This window comes from Nerophis lumbriciformis, linkage group LG26, assembly GCF_033978685.3.
Source record: "Nerophis lumbriciformis linkage group LG26, RoL_Nlum_v2.1, whole genome shotgun sequence".
Classification (NCBI taxonomy): Eukaryota; Metazoa; Chordata; class Actinopteri; order Syngnathiformes; family Syngnathidae; genus Nerophis; species Nerophis lumbriciformis.
The window spans coordinates 15,730,001-15,754,257 of record NC_084573.2 but is presented as its reverse complement, the minus strand read 5'-3'; the positions used below and the strand labels follow the sequence as shown (position 1 = coordinate 15,754,257).

The 24,257-nt window shown below is 42.9% G+C and overlaps 1 protein-coding gene across 2 annotated transcripts in view; it reads right to left on the bottom strand.

The window, feature by feature from the left end:
- The window catches only part of fndc4a (fibronectin type III domain containing 4a), an 89,675-nt gene that overhangs the window by 21,517 nt on the left and 43,901 nt on the right, over nt 1-24,257 (bottom strand). The window contains exons 2-5 of one of the 2 annotated variants that reach the window (XM_061986784.2): nt 10,649-10,762; nt 10,450-10,565; nt 10,168-10,372; nt 53-142 (exon numbers count right to left, since the gene is read on the bottom strand). In XM_061986784.2, coding sequence (XP_061842768.2) covers nt 53-142; nt 10,168-10,372; nt 10,450-10,565; nt 10,649-10,762 — 525 coding nt within the window. The remainder of the gene's footprint in view (nt 1-52; nt 143-10,167; nt 10,373-10,449; nt 10,566-10,648; nt 10,763-24,257) is intronic. The other variant, XM_061986787.2, reaches the window with a different exon arrangement.

Here is a 24,257-nt window from a genome sequence, read left to right as displayed (position 1 = left end):
TCATGAAGTCAGTTGTCCTGTTGATGGACATGTTGCTGAATAATAAACGTACCAGCCCACATGAGCAAGACCACCACTATGATGACGACCTCTCCTGTCTGCAGATGTCTGGACCTGTCCAGGCCCTGCACAGTGGGGTCATCTACACACAGAAAACATCACATATAATACATTATAATATGCTTGTAATAAAAATGTTACTACTGTAAGGTAAAATTGCCGTCCATTGTTCTATTCCAGGGGTGTCCAAGCTTTTTGACTTGGGCTAAAAAATTTGGCCGGGGGCCGAAAGCCGACTGCATGTAACATAACTATATATATATATATATATATATATATATATATATATATATATATATATATATATATATATATATATATATATATATATATATATATATATATATATGTGTGTGTGTGTGTGTGTGTGTGTGTGTGTGTGTGTACGTAGTACATTAATATGATGGAAATATAATTAATATAATGAATATCAATGGATATTAACAGTATGTAAAAGTTTGACTCCTACCTTGTTTACTTCCGTAACGACCTCAAAGTTTTGTAATCAATCAGAAATATCAAGCAGCTAAAACATGGGTAAGTGTGGAGAGAGTGTTTTACATTTTTCCCATCATGCACTCTAATGGATTTAAATGGGGGTCATTTTGACATTTTTTTAAATGGTTTTTGGACGTTTTGACCTTTATGTCAGTTACATTTTTTTTTTCACCATGACTATGGAAGGTTGTTTGGATTGTGTCATATAGGTAAATGCTGTGCTACCATGTCAGAGTACTTTTAAGGGTCATTGATAGGGATGTCCGATAATGGCTTTTTGCCGATATCCGATATACCGATATTGTCCAACTCTTTAATTACCGATATCAACCGATACCGATATCAACCGATATATGCAGTCGTGGAATTAACACATTATTATGCCTCATTTGGACAACCAGGTATGGTGAAGATAAGGTGCTTTTAAAAAAAATAATAAAATAAGATAAATAAATTTAAAACATTTTCTTGAATAAAAAAGAAAGTAAAACAATATGAAAACAGTTACATAGAAACTAGTAATTAATGAAAATTTGTAAAATTAACTGTTAAAGGTTAGTACTATTAGTGGACCAGCAGCACGCACAATCATGTGTGCTTACGGACTCTATCCCTTGCAGACTGTATTGATATATATTGATATATAATGTAGGAACCAGAATATTAATAACAGAAAGAAACAACCCTTTTGTGTGAATGAGTGTGAATGAGTGTAAATGGGGGAAGCAGGTGTTTTGGGTTGGTGCACTAATTGTAAGTGTATCTTGTGTTTTTTATGTTGATTTAATAGAAAAATAAAATAAAAATAAAAAAATAAATTAAAAAAACGATACTGATAATAAAAAAAACGATACCGATAATTTCCGATATTACATTTTAACGCATATTTCGGCCGAGAATATCCCTAGTCATTAATATGGTTTACTCACATTGCCGACAAGATGGCAGCAGATATGTAGCATTCAAAGACCACCTGGTATTTAAGATACATTTTAAAGCACTTTGCTGTGCGATGCTATGCAAACTCATGACGTCTCGCAGGCCGAATTGAAGAGGCTGGCGGGCCGCATTTGGACCGCAGGTCGTTGTTTGGACACCGCTAGTTTAAAAGATATGTAATTGCATGCAATACATGTATTTTTTCTGTCAAAATGGAATGTTTGAATACATTTTGTAAGAAAAGATATAATAATTTCTTCAAATCTGGCCCCTGGGCCTTAAGTTTAACACCTGTGGAGTCAATATCAATTTGTAGCATGAATGCTCATCTAAGTCGACTGACTTACATTTAAGAACATTCTGGAACTTCTCCAACTCTCCACTTACATCAGTGATCCTTTTTTGCATGTCAAGAAAGCGTAACCCTCAAATATACAGGAGTTATCTCCCCTCACGTGATAGCCATTAAAAACAGAGGGAGGTCTGCTTTACTATTCTTTTTGCTCGCGTGTGTGTGTGTGTGTGTGTGTGTGTGTGTGTGTGTGTGTGTGTTAAACACTGAGCGTGTAGTTATTGTGTCGCAGTCTTTGTTGTGTGTGACTCAGCGCTTTGAAATATTAAACAGCAGACACGAGTAGGGGGTCTCCATACCTACTTAAGACCTGAAAATATTCCTTCGGCTCGTTATTATAGTTCTATCGTTGTTTTTTTAATCAAGGAAACAATAAGTGGCAACAGTTATAAGATGTGGATCGGACGAATTTAAATGTACACCAATATTACTCTATTGCAGGCCTAGGCAATTGTTTTGACTCAGGGGCCAAATTTAGCGAAAAAAAAATGTGTCTGGGGGCCGGTGTATACATTTTTATATAATACAAAACCTCACATAATGTCTGATTTAATGCTAAAAACGTTATGACGGACCGCCTTAAAAAACACAATGGAATTTTACATTGTTTTACTGAATGAGACACCCAGAATGTACATGAAAATAAAGAATGTGTGATTTACAATACTAACTATGAACTGAATATTGACAACATATGAACGTCACACCCCCTCTCCATCAACATATTTTACAATCAAGCGAAACGCAACAAAAACGCAACAAACACAGTGAAATATGAATGCGAAGAGTATAAAAACCCCCACCTATATTCTGATACATCACTAAGCTTTAGAACTTTGTTGTAAATATCTCCTTCCTCGTCTGTGCCTGACACCCACATTTCAGGCAGACACTCTGTGGAAACGCTCCCCACCCTCACTGCTTGGTGCCTCGTCTGAGCTGCTGTGACTTAGATTACCATAGTAAATAATTCGATTATCATAGTAACTAATTCGATTACCATAGTAACTAGTATATCATGCAAAAGCGCAGATTCCAACCATTGAAATACTTTGTATAGTTCAAGACTTACGGTCATTTGAAAACATCACTGCACATCATAATGGCAGTTACAGTTTCCATCTTAAAGATCTAAAAAAAATATTTGGGAATGTCCAACGGGCCAGATTGAAAAGCTTAACGGGCCGCATGTGGCCCTCGGGCCTTCATTTGCCTAGGTCTGGTCTATTGGTTTGAATTACATTCACATCTGTGTTGGCCCTGCGATAAGGTGGCGACTTGTCCAATATTTTAAATTTCTCTCACCTAAAAAAAACAAGAGCATTCTAACATTATAAAACTTTGGTCAGGAATTAAAATGTAAATACAAATGTTTCTTTTGCCACATTCCCTTTGACTGACTCATTTTCTAGTCCAGTCCCAAGTCTGGTGGCACGCACATGCGGTGTGGGCAATTGCTAATACTGAATCGGTTATCTTAAAAGAGCTGTTAAAAGACTCAAATTATTTGTGAACGTCACATTTGTACTTTGTCTTATTTATTTTTCTTCTCTATTTTCTCTGTCGGTCCCTTCTTGAATTAAGCTAACATTAACAGATTGTGCAGTTGTTGAGTCCCTATTTTTATTCTCCGTTTCATATCTGTCCCCTTGGAGATGCTGCTGTTTTTGTCCCGCTAATTATTGTTCTTCTTAATTTTTTGCATCTGACCCCTCTTAAACTAAGCACATTTCATTTTATTTTCTGTTTTCCAAAGTTTTCCTTCCCCATTTTCTAAACCAGCTGCAATTGAAGGACAGTCCATGGTGTATCCCGAATCTAGTCAGCTGGGATGGGCTCCAGGTTATAGGAGACATAGTTAGTTACATACTTAGCCGTGTTTTATGCTTTTATGCCTCCATGCATTTGCAAAGTGTCATGTTAATGTTTTTTCTTTTTCTTTCAGGATTCCATAAATGTAATTGACTATTTGAACTATCCTGCTCTGTGCAAGGACATTTTTGAACACATGTAGTAGGGGTTACCGTGTCAACTAGAAAATGCATACAGTATAGGCCAGGGGTCGGGAACCTTTTTGGCTGAGAGAGCCATGAAAGCCAAATATTTTAAAATGTATTCTGTGAGAGCCATATAATATTCTTTAACTCTGAATACAACTAAATGCGTGCATTTTTAAGTAAGACCTACATTTTTAGAGTACCGTATTTTTCGGACTATAAGTCGCAGTTTTTTTCATTGTTTGGCCGGGGATGTGACTTATACTCCGGAGCGACTTATGTGTGAAATTATTAACACATTACCGTAAAATATCAAATAATATTATTTCGCTCATTCACGTAAGAGACTAGACGTATAAGATTTCATTGGATTTAGCGATTAGGAGTGACAGATTGTTTGGTAAACGTATAACATGCTCTATATCTTATAGTTATTTGAATGACTCTTACCATAATATGTTACGTTAACATACCAGGCACGTTCTCAGTTGGTTATTTATGCGTCATATAACGTACACTTATTCAGCCTGTTGTTCACTATTCGTTATTTATTTTAAATTGCCTTTCAAATGTATATTCTTGGTGTTGGGTTTTATCAAATAAATTTCCCCAAAAATGCGACTTATACATGTTTTTTCCTTCTTTATTATGCATTTTCGGCCGGTGCGACTTATACTCCGGAGCGACTTATACTCCGAAAAATACGGTATAATAAGTCTCTTTTTCTTTTTAATAACAGTTATTCTGAAGGTAACCAATAATAAATAAAATACTTTTTACCATTAATGCGACTTCTGGTGCTGTATGGTTTTGCTGATGGCTTTGTAGTCTGGTTGATACATGGTTATTTTTAACACTGTGATTACCAGCGGAATTATTCATTACTTATCGTGTTAAGCAATGTCAGCTAGGATTTATCTGAGAGCCAGATGCAGTCATCAAAATAGCCACAGGTTCCCTACCCCTGGTATAGGCCAAACGTTTGGACACACCTTCTCCTCATTCAATGCGTTTTCTTTATTTTCATGACTATTTACATTGTAGATTGTCACTGAAGGTATCAAAACTATGAATGAACACATGTGGAGTTATGTACTTAACAAAAAAAGGTGAAATAACTAAAAACATGTTTTATATTCTAGTTTCTTCAAAATAGCCACCCTTTGCTCTGATTACTGCTTTGCACACTCTTGGCATTCTCTCCATGAGCTTCAAGCACACCTCTGAAGTGAAAACCTCTTGAAGCTCATGGAGAGAATGCCAAGAGTGTGCATAGCAGTAATCAGGGCAAAGGGTGGCTATTTTGAAGAAAATAGAATACAAAACATGTTTTCAGTTATTTCACCTTTTTTTGTTAAGTACATAACTCCACATGTGTTCATTCATAGTTTTGATGCCTTCAGTGACAATCATGAAAATAAAGAAAATGCATTGAATGAGAAGGTGTGTCCAAACTTTTGGTCTGTACTGTATATATATATATATATATATATATATTAGAGATGCGCGGATAGGCAATTATTTCATCCGCAACCGCATCAGAAAGTCGTCAACCATCCGCCATCCACCCGATTCTAACATTTAATCAGAACTGCACCCGCCCGCACCCGCCCGTTGTTATATATCTAATATAGACGATGCAAGGCATTAGTGAGGTTATAAAGCTTTTGCCTGTTAAAGAAAGGAGACTGATCCAATGCAGCACAGACATTTGCGTGCCACGCTGTCACGGCCCAGACGCACACCAGTGCGCAATCATATGGGAGCCGCGCTGAGCGCACCTCCAAGCGCGTCTCGCTGCCGGCGACGGCCGGGTATGGGCCCGACGCTCCAGCGCCATCCATTTTCAGGGCTAGTTGATTCGGCAGGTGGGTTGTTACACACTCCTTAGCGGGTTCCGACTTCCGTGGCCACCGTCCTGCTGTCTATATCAACCAGGGTGAGCCCCACCCATTTCGTGAGCGCACTGCGCGCGGAGTGACCCCTGTTACAGGGGTGGTGGGCAGGTAAGCTGCGCGGGCGGAGCGCGCGGAGTGACCCCTGTTACGAGCCCCCGGCCACGGGGGTGGCGGGCAGGTAAGCTGCTTACCTGCTGCGCGTGACGCCGGCCGCGGCGAAGGCGGACGAGGCGGGGTGTCGTTGCGGTGGGCGCGGTGGTGACCCTGGACGTGCGTCGGGCCCTTCTCGCGGATCGCCTCAGCTACGGCTCCCGGTGGGGCCCTCTCCGCTCCGTAAAAGTGTCCATCTCTTTTTTTTTTCTTCTTCTGTTGTGGCATATGCAGCAGGTGCCTGCTCGTTTTTCGTATGTGGGTAACAACATTTAACTATGTATATATATTTCCGAATTGGTTTAACTGCCACCCGCCTGAATCTATTTAAAATCTATTTTTTTTTTATTTCAACCGCCCGACCCGACCCGCGGATAAAATCTAATTTTTTTTAATTTCAACTGCCCGATCCGCGGATAATCCGCGGACTCCGCGGTTGTGTCCGCAAACCGCGCATCTCTAATATATATATATATATATATATATATATATATATATATATATATATATATATATATATATATATATATATATATATATATATATATATATATATATATATGTAATAGTGTCTTCAAAGTGTGCAGTTTTATACAAAAATACCGACTTCTATTGAGACTTGAACCAATTATTCACGTTTACATTGATTCGTATGGGGAACTCTGCTTCACACTCCAAACTTATTAGTTTACGAACCATGCTCAAGAACACCATGTACACTACACGTAATCATGTTATCAGAAAGGGGATGGTATTGATTTATGGCTTTTTTATGACTCAATTCAATTTACCCCAATAGGAGGGATGAAGTGGCTTACAGCTAAACCCATTTAAAATCCTATAAACTTAAATTCTATACTAATCATCTCTGAGAGGAAGGCACAATTCGGCTTATCTTTCCTGTTAGCTTCGTAAGTAATCTGCTCTGCTAATAACGCCAGGCCGGTGTAATAGAATTATGAGGAAGTGCGTGTCCGAGAAGCTAATTCGAAGTCATTAAGGCGTCATTATCAGAGCTGTATGTTCTGAACAAGTAGGTTAATGGGCGCTGGGAAAGGGGTCGCCGTGCCGAGATAAGCTTGACTTTGAGAAGACGTATGGTGACGCAGAAGTCTGTTACATAACGTCTGTAACTTCATGTTAGTGCCTCAAAAAAGCAAAAGACAACCTTTGATGCTTGCTGAACTGAACAAAATTCTGTATGAGGAATTTGGAATACTTTGCGAGACTCTTCAAAGAATCAGACCCGTCTGACGGGGTTAAGGGTCTTTGCCCGCTCAGCACTTGGCTCTCACGGTTAGTTAGCTTGGGAGAGGTTTTTAACGTGAAGTAATCATTTCTGGGGTTTGAACTGAAGCTCCTAGCTTTTATCATTCTCACCTTCGTCCACATGATACAGTGCTTGCTAGCCTGGCTCGTAAGTTGAAAATTAATGATTCGCACGCATCAGCGCTTCCAACCTTAGCTGAATAGGGAAAAATTACTCCACGAAGCTTCATTTTAGGGGCTCTTATAGCATAGTAATGCAGCATGCAGAGCGGATTAGGGGATCAATTTCTTCCTAATAAATGTCCTCTCGGTCTGAGTCTTATCAGCCTTTATATTCCTCATACGGGCCACCGGTCTGGCAGGCACAGAATCCAAATGAGCTTAGTGATAAATCGGTGTCAAGCGTAAATCAAAGCGAGAATTAAACAGTGAAGCAAAGGCTGATGACACAATACGCTAAATAAAGGAAAACTGCACGTTTTTGGAATTGTGCGCATCATTCACATTCCTTATGTAAGACAAGAACGTGTTTTTCTCTTAAATGCATTCAAAATAGTAAATAAATGCAATCAAAATCAGCTTCCAATCCGTTGGAAGCTGATTTTGATTGCATTTATTTAGGGAGCCTGAGGGAGTCGGTCTATTCTGCCCATAAAACCCTTGGAAAACATCCGAACACCTCCATTACACGTTGTGTAAATGGTAAATAAAAACAGAATACAATAATTTGCAAATCCTTTTCAACTTGAATAGACTGCTAAGACAAGATATTTAATGTTCAAAACTGAGAAACTTATTTTTTTTTTGCAAATAATCATTAACTTAGAATTTAATGGCAGCAATACATTGCAAGAAAGTTGGCACAGGGGCACTACGAAGCCACGCTGATGTAACACGTGCTTGGTATTGTCTTGCTGAAATAAGCAGGGGCGTCCATGAAAAAGACGTTGCTTGGATGGCCACATATGTTGCTCCAAAACCTGTATGTACCTTTCAGCATTAATGGTGCCTTCACAGATGTGTAAGTTACCCATGTCTTGGGCACTAATTCACCCCCATACAATCACAGATGCTGGCTTTTGAACTTTGCGCCAAGAACAATCCAGATGGTTCTCCTCTTTGGTCCAGAGGACACGACGTCCACAGTTTCCAAAAACAATTAGAAATCTGGTCTTGTTTGATCCCAGAACACTTTTCCACTTTGCATCAGTCCATCTTAGATGAGCTTGGGCACAGCACAGCCGGCGGCGTTTCTGGGTGTTGTTGATAAATGGCTTTTGCTTTGCATATTACAAATTTAACTTGCACTTACAGATGTAGCGACCAACTGTAGTTACTGACAGCATACTTGCCAACCTTGAGACCTCCGATTTCGGGAGGGGGGGGCGTGGTTAAGAGGGGAGGAGTATATTTACAGCTAGAATTCACCAAGTCAAGTATTTCATATATATATATATATATATATATATATATATATATATATATATATATATATATATATATATATATAAATAGAAATACCTGACTTTCAGTGAATTCTAGCTGTATGTATAAATATATATAAATATATATATATATATATATATATATATATATATATATATATAAATAATAATACCTGAATTTCAGTGTTCATTTATTTACACATATACACACACATAACACTCATCTACTCATTGTTGAGTTAAGAGTTGAATTGTCCATCCTTGTTCTATTCTCTGTCACTATTTTTCTAACCATGCTGAACACCCTCTCTGATGATGCATTGCTGTGTGGCACGCACAAAAGTGCTTTCATCAAATGCATTAGAGTCTGGAATCTTCCATCTTTCCCTAGCTTGGCCCAAAACCGGTCAATCCTTGCTTCCTGAGGAAGATCTTCACTGCCAAGCACTTGGTACTCCACTACTTCTTCCCAGAGGCTATCCAGGTCCAATCGCAGCTGCGGCTTGGAACTTACAAGCGTATTTCTTCATCTTACTCGTCGTCGGCGTCGCCATGGCTGTATCTTCCTCGTTCTTCTGCTTTGTCTCCTTGTTGTGTGCGCAGTTGTGCACTCTCTAAAAGCCGTAGATGTTATAACGTGATGGGGTAGGCACGCTGTTTATATAGTGGGAAAGCGGACGTGAAAACAGGCTGATGACACGTCACTCAGGTCCGCATGGAGCTGGAGGGGGCGTGGCCTCCAGCTCCGGCTGTAAATCAGGAGATTTTCGGGAGAATATTTGTCCCGGGAGGTATTCGGGAGAAGCACTGAATTTCGGGAGTCTCCCGGAAAATTCGGGAGGGTTGGCAAGTATGACTGACAGTGATTTTCTGAAGTGTTCCTAAGCCCCTGTGGTGATATCCTTTACACACTGATGTCGGTTTAGGGATCGAAGGTTACGGGCATTCAATGTTGGTTTTCAGCATGCTGCTTACGTGCAGTGATTTCTCCAGATTCTCTGAACCTTTTGATGATATTACAGACGGTAATGGTGAAATCCCTAAATTCTTTGCAATAGCTGGTTGAGAAATGCTGTTCTTAAACTGTTCGACAATTTGCTCACGCATTTGTTCACATAGTGGTGACGCTCGCCCCATCCTTGTTTGTGAATGACTGAGCATTTCATGGAAGCTGCTTTTATACCCAATCATGGCACCCACCTGTTCCCAATTAGCCTGTTCACCTGTGGGATGTTCCAAATAAGTGTTTGATGAGCATTCCTCAACTTTATCAGTTTTTTTTTTGCCACTTGTGCCAGCTTTTTTGAAACACGTTGCAGGCATCAAATTCCAAATTAACTAATATTTGCAAAAAAAACACCAAAGTTTTCCAGTTCGAACTTTAAGTATCTTGTCTTTGCAGTCTATTCAATTGAATATAAGTTGAAAAAGGATTTGCAAATCATTGTATTTTGTTTTTATTTACCATTTACACAAGGTGCCAACTTCACTGGTTTTGGGGTTTGTACATACGCTTTCTCATTTTGACATGATGTACTGCCAGTCGACGTTGAACCCACCTTGATTGGAACTGTTCGAGGGGAAGCGGTCTGTCTTCTTGAGTGTACGAAAATGGACCTTCTTGCTTGCTTGGCTTTCTCCATAGAGGCCGATGGACTGGACCTGGATGATGTAGTCCGTCTCCTCCTCCAGGTCCCAGAGGACGCAAGAGCGACTCGTGGTGTTGACTTCTCGGATGAACCTCTGCATGTGCGCGTCCTGCCTCTTGTCGGGTTTTTACGACACATGCAGAATGTATTGACAGACATGTTCAGATGTGTCTCGTATGCTTTCACACTTACTTGCTGCGAGATGGAGAAGCCAATTATTATATCTCCATCCGGAACCTCCCAGGATACAGTCGCTGAGTCAGCTCGCAGGTGCATGACGGACACGTTGACGGGAGCTAGTGGGCGGTCTAATGGAGTTGGGGGTGGGGTGACAGAATCAGAAAGATCTTGTTAACGTGAACACTTTACTTGGCTATAGAATTGTCTGCACCATCTACTTCCATGCTTGATGTTGGATGAAGATAATTCATTCTGAGAGGTTTTGTTTGGGGTTTTGACTTAATTAGTGTCTGGGAACTGCATGTGTCCTGAAATCCAATTAGAGCTGAAATGACAATGCAATTTTTAAAACAGATTATTTGTATTCATGCCTCATTTTAGGTCATTAAGCATGCGTACAATTAAAACAGTACGGCGCGAGTGTCATTCCCTGCGGTATAAGAGTTAGTAGTCAACTTAATAATAATACAAAAACAATATTTCTTTATTTAAATGAATAAAAAAATCATATATACATACTAATTACAGTAATCCCTCGTTTATCACTGTTAATTGGTTCCAGACATGACCCCGATAAATGATTTTCCACGAAGTCGCAACCATATGTGTGAATGCTCCAAAATATTCACACATATGGTTTTCTTTCTTCTTCTTCTTCTCCAGATTTTGGCTCGCTCTATCTTCAACATTTTTCACCCGATTAAAAACGTTCCAAAGTCAAACGGATCAGCCTATTCGGGAAATCCCTTGACAAATTCCCAGATTTCACAGAATTCCCCGTTTTCCGGGACATTTTTCCCATTCAAAATGAATTGGCCATTTTTCAAACTTCCACCATTTCCACATGTTTCAACCGATTCAAACTATTCCACATTCAGCATATTCCACTCATCCTGGAAATTCAAACTATAATTTTTGCAAGTTAAAAACAATTCCAGGAATTCCCTTTTTTTCCAAACCCTTTTTTGACCTTTTTTTCTGGCGACTACTCCTTCCACATTTAATAATAATAATATTCAGGACAAAAAACTAAGTTGTTTCTTGAACTGGAAAAATTCTCGGTTTTCCCAAAATTCCTTAATACCATTTCTCAATTAAAAATGTTACTACTTTAACATTTCTCAACCGATTTGAAAAACTCTAACACCAACCATTTCAACTCATTCAGAACATTAAAGTCTTTTAAAATGTTCTGAAAAATTGCCGCTTTTCCCTAAATTCCCATTGAAATGAATGGGACATTTTTCAAAGTTCCACGATTCCCACAATTTTAATCCGATTCAAACCATTCCAACTCCAAAATACAGCCTGTTCAAAATTGTGTGCCCTCCAACAATTTAGAAATATTCCTGGATTTCCATGTATTCAGAATTTCAGGGACATTTTCCCCATTCAAAATGAATTGTCCATTTTTAAACTTCCACAATTCGCACACTCCTCTCTGAGCTGCCACCTTACCGTGGTAGAGGAGTTTGCGTGTCCCAATGATCCTAGGAGCTATGTTGTCCGGGGGTTTCTATGCCCCCTGGTAGGGTCTCCCAAGGCAAACTGGTCCTAGGTGAGGGATCAGACAAAGAGCAGCTCGAATACCTCGATGAAGAACACAAACCAAGGACCCAGATTTCCCTCGCCCGGACGCGGGTCACCGGGGCCCCCCTCTGGAGCCAGGCCCGGAGGTGGGGCACGATGGCGAGCGCCTGGTGGCCGGGCCTGTCCCCATGGGGCCCGGCCGGGCACAGCCCGAAGAGGCAACGTGGGTCCCCCCTCCAATGGGCTCACCACCCATAGCAGGGGCCATAGAGGTCGGGTGCAGTGTGAGCTGGGCGGCAGCCGAGGGCAGGGCACTTGGCGGTCTGATCCTCGGCTACATAAGCTGGCTCTTGGGACGTGGAACGTCACTTCGCTGGGGGGGAAGGAGCCTGAGCTAGTGCGTGAGGTGGAGAAGTTCCGGCTAGATATAGTCGGACTCACTTCGACGCACAGCAAGGGCTCTGGAACCACTTCTCTTGAGAGGGGATGGACTCTCTTCCACTCTGGCGTTGCCGGCAGTGAGAGGCGACGGGCTGGGGTGGCAATTCTTGTTGCCCCTCGGCTCAAAGCCTGCACGTTGGAGTTCAACCCGGTGGACGAGAGGGTAGCTTCCCTCCGCCTTCGGGTGGGGGGACGGGTCCTGACTGTTGTTTGCGTTTACGCGCCAAACAGCAGCTCAGAGTACCCACCCTTTTTGGATTCACTCGAGGGAGTACTGGAGAGTGCTCCCCCGGGTGATTCCCTCGTTCTACTGGGGGACTTCAACGCTCATGTTGGCAGCGACAGTGAAACCTGGAGAGGTGTGATTGGGAAGAATGGCCGCCCGGATCTGAACCCGAGTGGTGTTCTGTTATTGGACTTTTGTGCTCGTCACAGATTGTCGATAACAAACACCATGTTCAAACATAAGGGTGTCCATATGTGCACTTGGCACCAGGACACCCTAGGCCGCAGTTCCATGATCGACTTTGTAGTTGTGTCATCGGATTTGCGGCCTCATGTTTTGGACACTCGGGTGAAGAGAGGGACGGAGCTTTCTACCGATCACCACCTGGTGGTGAGTTGGCTGCGATGGTGGGGGAGGATGCCGGACAGACCTGGCAGGCCCAAACGCATTGTGAGGGTTTGCTGGGAACGCCTGGCAGAGTCTCCTGTCAGAGAGAGTTTCAATTCCCACCTCCGGAAGAACTTTGAACATGTCACGAGGGAGGTGCTGGACATTGAGTCCGAGTGGACAATGTTCCGTACCTCTATTGTTGAGGCGGCCGATTGGAGCTGTGGCCGCAAGGTAGTTGGTGCCTGTCGTGGCGGTAATCCTAGAACCCGTTGGTGGACGCAGGCTGAAGAAGGAGTCCTATCGGGTTCTTTTGGCTCATGGGACTCCTGAGGCAGCGAGACAGGTACCGACAGGCCAAGCGGTGTGCGGCTTCAGCGGTCGCGGAGGCAAAAACTCGGACATGGGAGGAGTTCGGGGAGGCCATGGAAAAAGACTTCCGGACGGCTTCGAAGCAATTCTGGACCACCATCCGCCGCCTCAGGAAGGGGAAGCAGTGCAGTGTCAACACCGTGTATGGTGGGGATGGTGCTCTGCTGACCTCGACTGCGGATGTTGTGGATCGGTGGAGGGAATACTTCGAAGACCTCCTCAATCCTACCAGCACGTCTTCCTATAAGGAAGCAGGGCCTGGGGAATCTGTGGTGGGCTCTCCTATTTCTGGGGCTGAGGTTGCCGAGGTAGTTAAAAAGCTCCTCGGTGGCAAGGCCCCGGGGGTGGATGAGATCCGCCCGGAGTTCCTTAAGGCTCTGGATGTTGTGGGGCTGTCTTGGTTGACAAGACTCTGCAACATCGCGTGGACATCGGGGGCGGTACCTCTGGATTGGCAGACCGGGGTGGTGGTTCCTCTCTTTAAGAAGGGGAACCGGAGGGTGTGTTCCAACTATCGTGGGATCACACTCCTCAGCCTTCCCGGTAAGGTCTATTCAGGTGTACTGGAGAGGAGGCTACGCCGGATAGTCGAACCTCGGATTCAGGAGGAACAGTGTGGTTTTCGTCCTGGTCGTGGAACTGTGGACCAGCTCTATACTCTCGGCAGGGTCCTTGAGGGTGCATGGGAGTTTGCCCAACCAGTCTACATGTGCTTTGTGGACTTGGAGAAGGCATTCGACCGTGTACCCCGGGAAGTCCTGTGGGGAGTGCTCAGAGAGTATGGGGTAACGGACTGTCTTATTGTGGCAGTTCGCTCCCTGTATAATCAGTGTCAGAGCTTGGTCCGCATTGCCGGCAGTAAGTCGGACACGTTTCCAGTGAGGGTTGGACTCCGCCAAGGCTGCCCTTTGTCACCGATTCTGTTCATAACCTTTATGGACAGAATTTCTAGGCGCAGTCAGGGCGTTGAGGGGATCTGGTTTGGTGGCTGCAGGATTAGGTCACTGCTATTTGCAGATGATGTGGTCCTGACGGCTTCCTCCGGCCAAGATCTTCAGCTCTCACTGGATCGGTTCGCAGCCGAGTGTGAAGCGACTGGGATGGGAATCAGCACCTCCAAGTCCGAGTCCATGGTTCTCTCCCGGAAAAGGGTGGAGTGCCATCTCCGGGTTGGGGAGGAGATCTTGCCCCAAGTGGAGGAGTTCAAGTACCTCGGTGTATTGTAGCGTCCCGGAAGAGTTAGTGCTGCAAGGGGTTCTGGGTATTTGTTCTGCTGTGTTTATGTTGTCTTACGGTGCGGATGTTCTCCCGAAATGTGTTTGTCATTCTTGTTTGGTGTGGGTTGACAGTGTGGCGCATATTTGTAACAGTGTTAAAGTTGTTTATACGGCCACCCTCAGTGTGACCTATATGGCTGTTGACCAAGTATGCCTGGCATTCACTTGTGTGTGTGGAAAGCCGTAGATAATTTGTGATTGGGCCGGCACGCAAAGGCAGTGCCTTTAAGGCACGCCCCCAATATTGTTGTCTGGGTGGAAATCGGGAGAATGGTTGAGATTTTCGGGAGGGGCACTGAAATTCGTGAGTCTCCCGGGAAAATCGTGAGGGTTGGCTTGTATGACTGGGAGACGCAACTGCTCTGTACTTCTCCCTACGTCCGTGTACCACTCTGTACAGCGGCGTTTTAAAAAGTCATACATTTTACTTTTTGGAACCGATACCGATAATTTCCGATATTACATTTTACAGCATTTATCGGCTGATAATATCGGCAGTCCGATATTATCGGACATCTCTACTTACATTCATACTACATTCTGTCAGCATTTCAGTTCAACTTCAGCATTGGAGCATTCACACGCAATTCCTTCAGGAATTGCCTCTTACAGTTAATTATAATTTAAATATTAATATAGCTTGAGCATTAAAGAAACTGTTCACTACCTTCTAAATACATTGTCAACATTATGAGAGCACTCTACACATGAAATAGCACATTTTCAGGGCTGAACGCTAGTTTTTTCACTTGTAGCTACAAAATGAAAAAAATTTGTAGCACAGAAAAAATGAAGTACCAAATGTCTTAAATAACACAATGTCAGTATGAACACTCAAACATACACGTGTGCACTTATACTGTACATATAAACACAAAGACATCATAAGGCCTACTGTAAACCTCAATTAAAAACATGACTTCCCTAAACTGTGCTCGCACTCTCGTTAACATGACTGTAGGGCTGGAGGATATGGACCCAAACTCATATCTTGGTATTTGGCCCCAAAACTAACTCATACATGGAAATATCTGTTGATCTAACTCAGGGGTCGGCAATCCAAAATGTTGAAAGAGCCACATTGGACCAAAAATACAAAAAAAAATCTGTCTGGACTAGGGATGATGTTGGAAACCGGTTCTCCCGGTTGTTCGATAAGAAAAGAACCGATTCCATAGACTCGAATCCCTTTTTGAGAACCGGTCCCCGTTATCGAGGCCACTATAGTAAAGAAAAAGAGTTGGTTCTTTATTCGAATCCCTATGAACGAATCCCGTCCCACAAGAAATGCCCTGTGACACGTCCCAGGAAATGACGTAGCTCCGTCATTAGGCGGCAGATACAGAAAGCAGCAACAACAATGGACCGGAAAAAAACGCCTCAACGCATGGCTTCATTTTACAAAAAAATACGACGAGTAAACGGCAATATGCAATTATTGCCAGGCTTCGCTCTCATGTAAGGGGGGGGAAGTACAACAAGCATGATGAAACATGTTCAAGACGTACATAACTTGAAGGTTAGAGAAAGGTGTCGTGGAGAAGCAGCTAATTTCCTCCTTGATAGGTAAGTCAGGCATTTACGTTTTCTTATTACTTGTAATAAATGGAAATGGACATTTGGTATGTAAACTACATTGTCCAATACAGTCTATGATCTTGTCTAACAAAGCTGGTATGTTCCTGCAACGAATGCTTCGGAGCGAAGCACCATCACACTAGTGTAGCTTAGCATGCTAGTCCGGTCAATGACACATCGACATGTAGGCTAACGGGGGAAATATATGCCCGTTAGCCTATATGTCGATGTGTCATCCAACTGACAGGGCAAAATATATTTTCGAGAAATAAAACCTATGTGGATATGTGTAGTGTCAGTGCCTATTTCCTTCTCATTATGCTGATACGCTGAGGGAATGCGTTCCAACATTAGCACGGCTAATTGCTGTTTCTGGTACTGTATGTGCAGTGCCGGCCCAAGCCTCCATGGGGCCCTAAGCAAAATTTGATTTTGGGGCCCTCTATTTCTGCCAATAATATATAAATAATATATAAACTCATTGCGGCTCTGGCAGTGTTGTTTACATTATCCTATTGTCAGCCTGGCATGTCTTTACAAATGACATGTCATTTATAAAGATATGGGGGTGGCCCAGTTAAGAACATAAATAATACCAATGAATGAACGAATGATGTCCAGAGTGCCACATATGGTTCCTAATCTTAAAATGTAGAAAACATTCAGCTACAAGAGTGGCCTGGGGTTGAACAGTCCAAGTGATAAAGCTTTGTATTTACAGTAAAAGTGTCATCTTGTCTCATCAGTCTTGTACATATTAGTCTTTAATTACTAGTTTATATTTTTTAGTTAATTGTTCATATTTAATGTTTACTTTGTACAAAGAGAGCGCAGTCTACTGAAGTTAAATTCCATGTGTGTTAAACATAACTGGACAATAAAGCTGATTCTGATTCACTTTATTATTTTTGGTAACAAAAACCTGAAACAGCAATGTGCAAAAATGTTGACCTTAAATTGTGTTTTTGTACAATAATATATCTTTGATCATTTGGAAATCATCAGTCAGACTCGTACATGCAAAAAATAAAAAATAATAATTTTTTGTTAATTGCTTTTGGGGGCCCCCTGGTGGCCGCGGGGCCCTAAGCAAGCGCTTAGTACGCTTATGCCTTGGGCCGGCTCTGTGTATGTGCATCAGGCCCATATGGGGTGGTATTTGCTTGGCACAATATAATACATTACATGTAATGATCTTCTACTCTGTGTATTGACATGGTATTAGGCTATAGGATTTATGCGTAACGTGGTTTGTACGTAACGTGGTTTGTGTGTAACGCGGGTTGGCTCATAGAATCGCACTCTGCACGGAAAGATGGTGATGTGCGTACATGGAAGAGAAGGTTGGATGCAACATGGGGTTATGCTGAACGAAATGTGGCGGTCATTTTACTGTTGGCCTTGGCTTGCCATCAAAGTAGGCCTATGCGATATATATTGTTATATATAATTATTTCGATGGTGGTCCGTGCGGTCAAACTAGAAATTTTAGCAGGGTAATGCCAACAATCTGTCCCGACTCCCGACAAAAATATTGCTGTGTAACTTTACAAATACATTTGGCTAATCGACATCAGTAAAATGTGGCATAATTACTTAGTAAACTATCGTGCAAGAAACATAAACAAGACAAACCTACAGCGTATGACTCGTTGATTGCCATTTGAAGTTCCTTGGAGTAGGATTCGGATTCGGCTGCGTATCTGGCAACCTCAGTCATGAAGAGTGGGAAGGGGACTACAGAATTTTGACCATGATTGCAGTACCATTTCTGGCCACATTAATACATATGGCACCTTTAAAAACAAATGGGCAAGCTTGATGCAAATTTACATTGGATTCGTCATATACGTGTTTTCAGTTAGCATTGGCAATTTAATAGGGCAATGTCAACACCTCCAAATTGTCTGTTTAACAGACGCCTAAGATATAAAACCCAAAACCAGTGAAGTTGGTACGTTAAGCAATGTTATCATGGTTATTGCTTATTTCAGCAACACAATGCCAAGCCACATGTTACAACAGCATGGCTTCATAGTAAAACAGTGTGGGTACTAGACTGGCCTGACTGTAGTCCAGACCTGTCTCCTATTGAAAATGTGTGGCGCAATATGAAGCGTGACATACCACAACGGAGACCCCGGACTGTTGAACAACTTAAGCTGTACATCAAGCAAGAATGGGAAAGAATTCCACCTGAAAACTTCAACAATTGGTCTCCTCAATTCCCAAACGTTTACTGAGTGTTGTTAAAAGGAAAGGCCATGTAACACAGTGGTAAAAATGTCTCTGTGCCAACTTTTTTGCAATGGGTTGCTGCCATCAAATTCTAAATGAATGATTATTTGCAAAAAAAAATTACGTTTCTCAGTTCGAACATTAAATATCTTGTCTTTGCAGTCTATTCAATTGAATATAAGTTGAAAAGGATTTGCAAATCATTGTATTCTGTTTTTATTCACTTAATTACACAACGTGCCAACTTACCTGGTTTTGGGTTTTGTACATTTACATATACCATTCAAATAGCTGATGTGTAATAAGTACAAACACTTTGCAGGACTCAAAAAGGAAAAAGCTTAATGGCAGTAAATTACTTTTCTGACTACGACAACACCCTTAGGAAAAACTGAACTGAATGCATACTTGTAAATGGGACTCAGCAGAAAACTAAATCTAAGAATTAGGCAACATCATAATTGTGATGTAAATTATTCAATTAAAAATATTAAAATACAATATAAAAACAAAATAATAGTAAAAGTATTGTTTGTACAACAACGCTTATTCTTACGAACATTAAGCTTGTTTTGATCGTTTGTGAAAGTGCCAAAGGTACACCGTTGACACAGTTTAGGTTGTCCTTGTTTTAGCTTGATATTACAGAGATGGTTAATTCATCACCTCTTTATTATGTTTGATGTACAGTAATCTATAGCAATTTAGATTGTGTTCAAAGTGTAAAAACCTCAACTTAAATAGAGACTTTTGTCGTGTCTAGAAACCATTATTCATATATACATTGTCTCTTATGAAAAGAAATTGCTTCAATTCAAGAATCAATCAAGTTTGTACATTAAAGTTTCACTGTATGGTAAAGCTGGGATTGGGTTGAAGTTGTGGTTGCTCTATTTTCTTTTATAAGATTGCAGAGTTAATTTTGACAGCTAATTTAGTTTTAGTCATAGTCTTTTGACGAAAATGTATTAATTGTTGTCATATTATAGTAATCTAAATTGATTTTGTTTTAGTATAGTTTTAGTCGATTGAATTCCTCAACATTTTAGTCAACTATAATTGCAGTAAATTTCACCGACTAAAATATAAAGTACAAAGAATAATGCATCTTTGAAGTTGTCTCTTGATACCACTTTTATTAAAGTTATTACAATTACCGTATTTTCGGACTACAAGACGCACTTAAAATCCTTTAATTTTCTCAAAAATCGACGGTGCGCCTTATAACCCGGTGCACCTAACGTACGGAATAACTCTGGTTGTGCTAACCGACCTCGAAGCAATTTTATTGGTACACGGTGTCATGATAAGTATGACCAGTAGATGGCAGTCACACATAAGAGATACTTTTAGGCTGCAATATGATGGCAGTAAACAACACCAAAACTTCAAATGTTCCATTGAAAATAAAGAACATTACACACGGCACTCAAAAATCTGTCAAAATACTTTAGTATGACTTTGAAGCTGCACCGCTGGATGGATTGTCAGTATTACTATGGTGTGTGTATAAGGACTGCAAAATGGCACCCATTAGCAGACATATTATCTGGTGTTTTCTTTCACAATATTATGCAAAACCAACTTTTCTTACCTTCTGGTACCTGCTGATGTGTATTTAAGATCTGCATAAGTCCTGAAAATTTGTGCACTTCCGCCACTGGACTACTGCTATACTGTAGTCCATAAGCTTCTTCTTTTTCTCTATCTTCTTGTTATGGGACATTGTTTGATTGATTGATTGATTGAGACTTTTATTAGTAGGTTGCACAGTGAAGTACATATTCCGTACAATTGACCACTAAATGGTTTTTCAACTTGTTTAAGTCGGGGTCCACTTAAATTGATTCATGATACAGATATATACTATCATCATAATACAGTCATCAGACAAGATCATCACATTGAATTATTGACATTATTTACAATCTGGGGTGTGGAGGGGGTGGTTGGGTTTGGTTGTTATCAGTCATCAACAATTGAGAACAGAGAAATGGATATTGGAACAGTGTAGGTCTGACTTGGTAGGATATGGACAGCAAGTAGTGGGCAGAGAGAGAGAGAGAGAGAGAGAGAGAGAGAGAGAGAGAGAGAGAAATTCAGGACATTCAACCTCTGCTGTTGCCATTTCTAATATAAAGTAGTGTAAAGTTCTAACTTATTATCTCACTATGGAAGCGCTAAAAACTACCGGTGTAGTGAGTTTACATAATTCACCCGGTCGGACATTTTTTCACGGGACACATTTCCGCAGTTGTTGTTGTTGTTGCACTAGGAGCCACGGATGAGGAGATGCTGCTCCGTTATTGACTGAAGTAAAGTCTGAATGTCATTAAAACAGTTAGCTCCATCTTTTGACACTTCTTCCACACCCGTCCTTGCACGCTACACCGCTACAACAAAGATGACGGGGAGAAGACGCTGTCGAAGGTGAGCCAGACCAAGTGTCCCCGCAACCACCGAGGAAGAGTCAGGTGGCGGCCACGCGCTGAACGCCGCTGCACTTGGCGAGGCGGGCAACCAGGGGCCACCTCCATGGCCGACGGGGAGGTCGGGAAGCAGCAGACGTCGTCGGGGCAGGCGTGGAAGCAGCAGACGTCGTTGGGGCAGGCGTGGAAGCAGCAGACGTCGTCAAGGCAGGCGCGGAAGCAGCAGACGACGGCGAGGCAGGCGCGGAAGCAGCAGATGTCGGCGAGGCAGGCGCGGAAGCAGCAGATGTCGGCGAGGCAGGCGTGGAAGCAGCAGATGTCGGCAAGGCAGGCGTGGAAGCAGCAGCTGGTGCTAGCCGTGGTGCAGCTACTGGTGCTTGCCGTGGTGCAGGTTCTGGTGCTAGCTGTGGTGCAGGTTCTGGTGCTAGCCTTGGAGCAGCTACTGGTGCTAGCCTTGGAGCAGCTACTTTTGCTAGCCTTGGAGCAGCTACTGTTGCTAGCCTTGGAGCAGCTACTGGTACTAGCCTTGAAGCAGCTACTGGTGCTAGCCGTGGTGCAGCAACTGGTGCTAGCCGTGGTGCAGCAACTGGTGCAGCAACTGGTGCTAGCCGTGGTGCAGCAACTGGTGCTAGCCTTGGAGCAAGTTCGGGTGCTAGCCTTGGAGCAAGTTCAAGTGCTAGCCTTGGAGCAGGAAGGGGTGCTAGCCTTGGATCAAGTTCGGGTGCTCGCCTTGGAGCAGGAAGGGGTGCTAGCCTTTGAGCAAGTTCGGGTGCTAGCCTTGGAGCAGGAAGGGATGCTAGCCTTGGAGCAGGAAGAGGTGCGAGCCTTGGAGCGGGAACAGGAACTGGTGCTAGAACCAGTCGTGGAGTCGGTACTGGCCGTGACTTTGGTGGAGGTGGCCTAGCTGGGGGTTGTGGCTTGACACGCCGAAGAACTGGTGGTGGTGGCCGGGCCGGAAGTTGAGCCACCTCACGGCACTATCCCCCCCTCAAGGAGCGGATACCAGACGCGCTCCTTGCGGTCTGGAACCGTCTTTAGGGGTGGGTGGAGGGAGGGAAGTCAGGAGGTGGGTAGACTCCTCCCCTTTAAATTGTCCAAAATGTCCCTCGTCGTTCCCCACCTGAGGTTGTGTGGGCGGACAAAAGGAAAAGGTCGGTGACGTGGGCGGGGCTTGAGTCTTGGGGGGCGGAGCTTGAAAATTAAGAGGTGGCTGGGACTGACAAAATCTAAATTTCGAAAAAAAATTCTCATAAGGCTTTATTCTAGGAATAAAGTCTTTAGTGGGCGGATGACAGAGGGAGTAAACAGAATTTAAAAAAAATATATCTTGGTCTCTGACGTCATCACAAATGGGAGGGTTTACGTTCTCACAAGGCGGCGGCGTGATGTCCGTTGCGAAATCACTGTTTGCTGGCGTCATTCTGTCATGACGGGGTTTTAGCAGCTTACTGCGGGGTTCGTTCTCCTGAAATGCAGACGGACCACTCCGGACATGGCGTGCAGGTAAAAACATGATTTAATTCTCAAAAAAAATCAAAGGAGTACAAAAAAACGGAAAACAAGCCGAAGTCACTACGCGCTGGTCGCACTTGGAGCTATCGCTATCACTTAGCAAGGACTTGAGACAAGTAGTACTCACGAAGACAAGGCTACCACTGGCTCGGAGACAAGCAAAACTTTCGTAGACAGGTTGCATTAAGCAAACAATGACACCAGGCAGGCTTAAATAATGCCTCTGATTAGTGCTCGGGAAGCAGGTGAGCGGGCGAACACTAATCAGAGACAGGTGAACACAATGAGCAACCATGGCAACCAAAACAAACTCAGAGGTGCACAAACAGGAACTAAAGGAGTCCAAAACTAACAGAAAATACAAAACATGATCCGGACCACGGATCATGACATTAGAAGACATATTGTACTGATGTCTTGTACTGATCCTTGCTTTTGGGGTGAAACAGTGTGCTTTACAAAGACGCCAGTTCTGATTGGCTACCCTTTGTGCTTTTCCACTGGCCCCTCTCCCACATACAACTGGGATTGGATATTTTGTCCCATTTTGTCCCTGGATTTTGTCTCTGTCAACATTTTCGTCTCATTTTAATTTGTTGACTAAATTTTCAATACATGTGTTTAATTGTTTTAGTCAACGTGCTTCTGTTTTAATTCGTTATTCATTTCCCTAATTTTATCAAGGGAAAACAAGTCAACATTTTTAGTTAACACAATTAACACTCAGCAATCAGCACCTCCAAGTCCGAGTCCATGGTTCTCGCCCGAAAAAGGGTGGTGTGCCATCTCCAGGTTGAGAAGGAGACCCTGCCCCAAGTGGAGGAGTTCAAGTACCTCGGAGTCTTGTTCACGAGTGAGGGAAGAGTGGATTGTGAGATCTACAGGCGGATCGGTGAAGCGTCTTCAGTAATGCGGACGCTGTATCGATCCGTTGTGGTGATGAAGGAGCTGAGCCGGAAGGCAAAGCTCTCAATTTACCGGTCGATCTACGTTCTCATCCTCACCTATGGTCATGAGCTATGACTGAAAGGACAAGATCACGGGGACAAGCGGCCGAAATGAGTTTCCTCCGCCGGGTGGCGGGGCTCTCCCTTAGAGATAAGGTGAGAAGCTCTGCCATCCGGGAGGAGCTCAAAGTAAAGACGCTGCTCCTCCACATCGAGAGGACCAGATGAGGTGGTTCAGGCATCTGGTCAGGATGCCACCCAAACGCCTCCCTAGGGAGGTGTCTAGGGCACGTCCGACCGGTAGGAGGCCACGGGGAAGACCCAGGACACTATGTCTCCCGGCTGGCCTGGGAACGCCTTGGGATCCCCCGGGAAGAGATGGACGAAGTGGCTGGGGAGAGGGAAGTCTGGTCTTCCCTGCTTAGGCTGCTGCCCCCGCGACCCGACCTCGAATAAGCGGAAGAAGATGGATGGATGGATGGAAAATTAACACTGTTAGATTGATATTCTATAAATAAAATCTGAAGCAAATTGTCACCCCAAGAATCAGAATCAAACCCAAAGATTCCCACCTCGAATGGTCAACTTCGTCCTTGTTCCTTCGTAAAGTTTATACAGAACAGCAACATCAGGGAGAGACTAATCCATGTGTTTTTCCATTACCGTCACAGTTACAACTAATGACTCCTGATTTCAGTTGCGTACTTGTTGCTATTGTTGCCAAGACAAACAGCTTTGGATACAAAGGCACTCGTTTTTTGTTAAAATACACGCACGCACGCACGCACGCACCTCGCTCCCAGGTCCTGACAAGTTGGGCTAATTTAAAGCCACATTGTGTCCTCATTATATATATATGTGTGTGTGTGTATGTATATATATA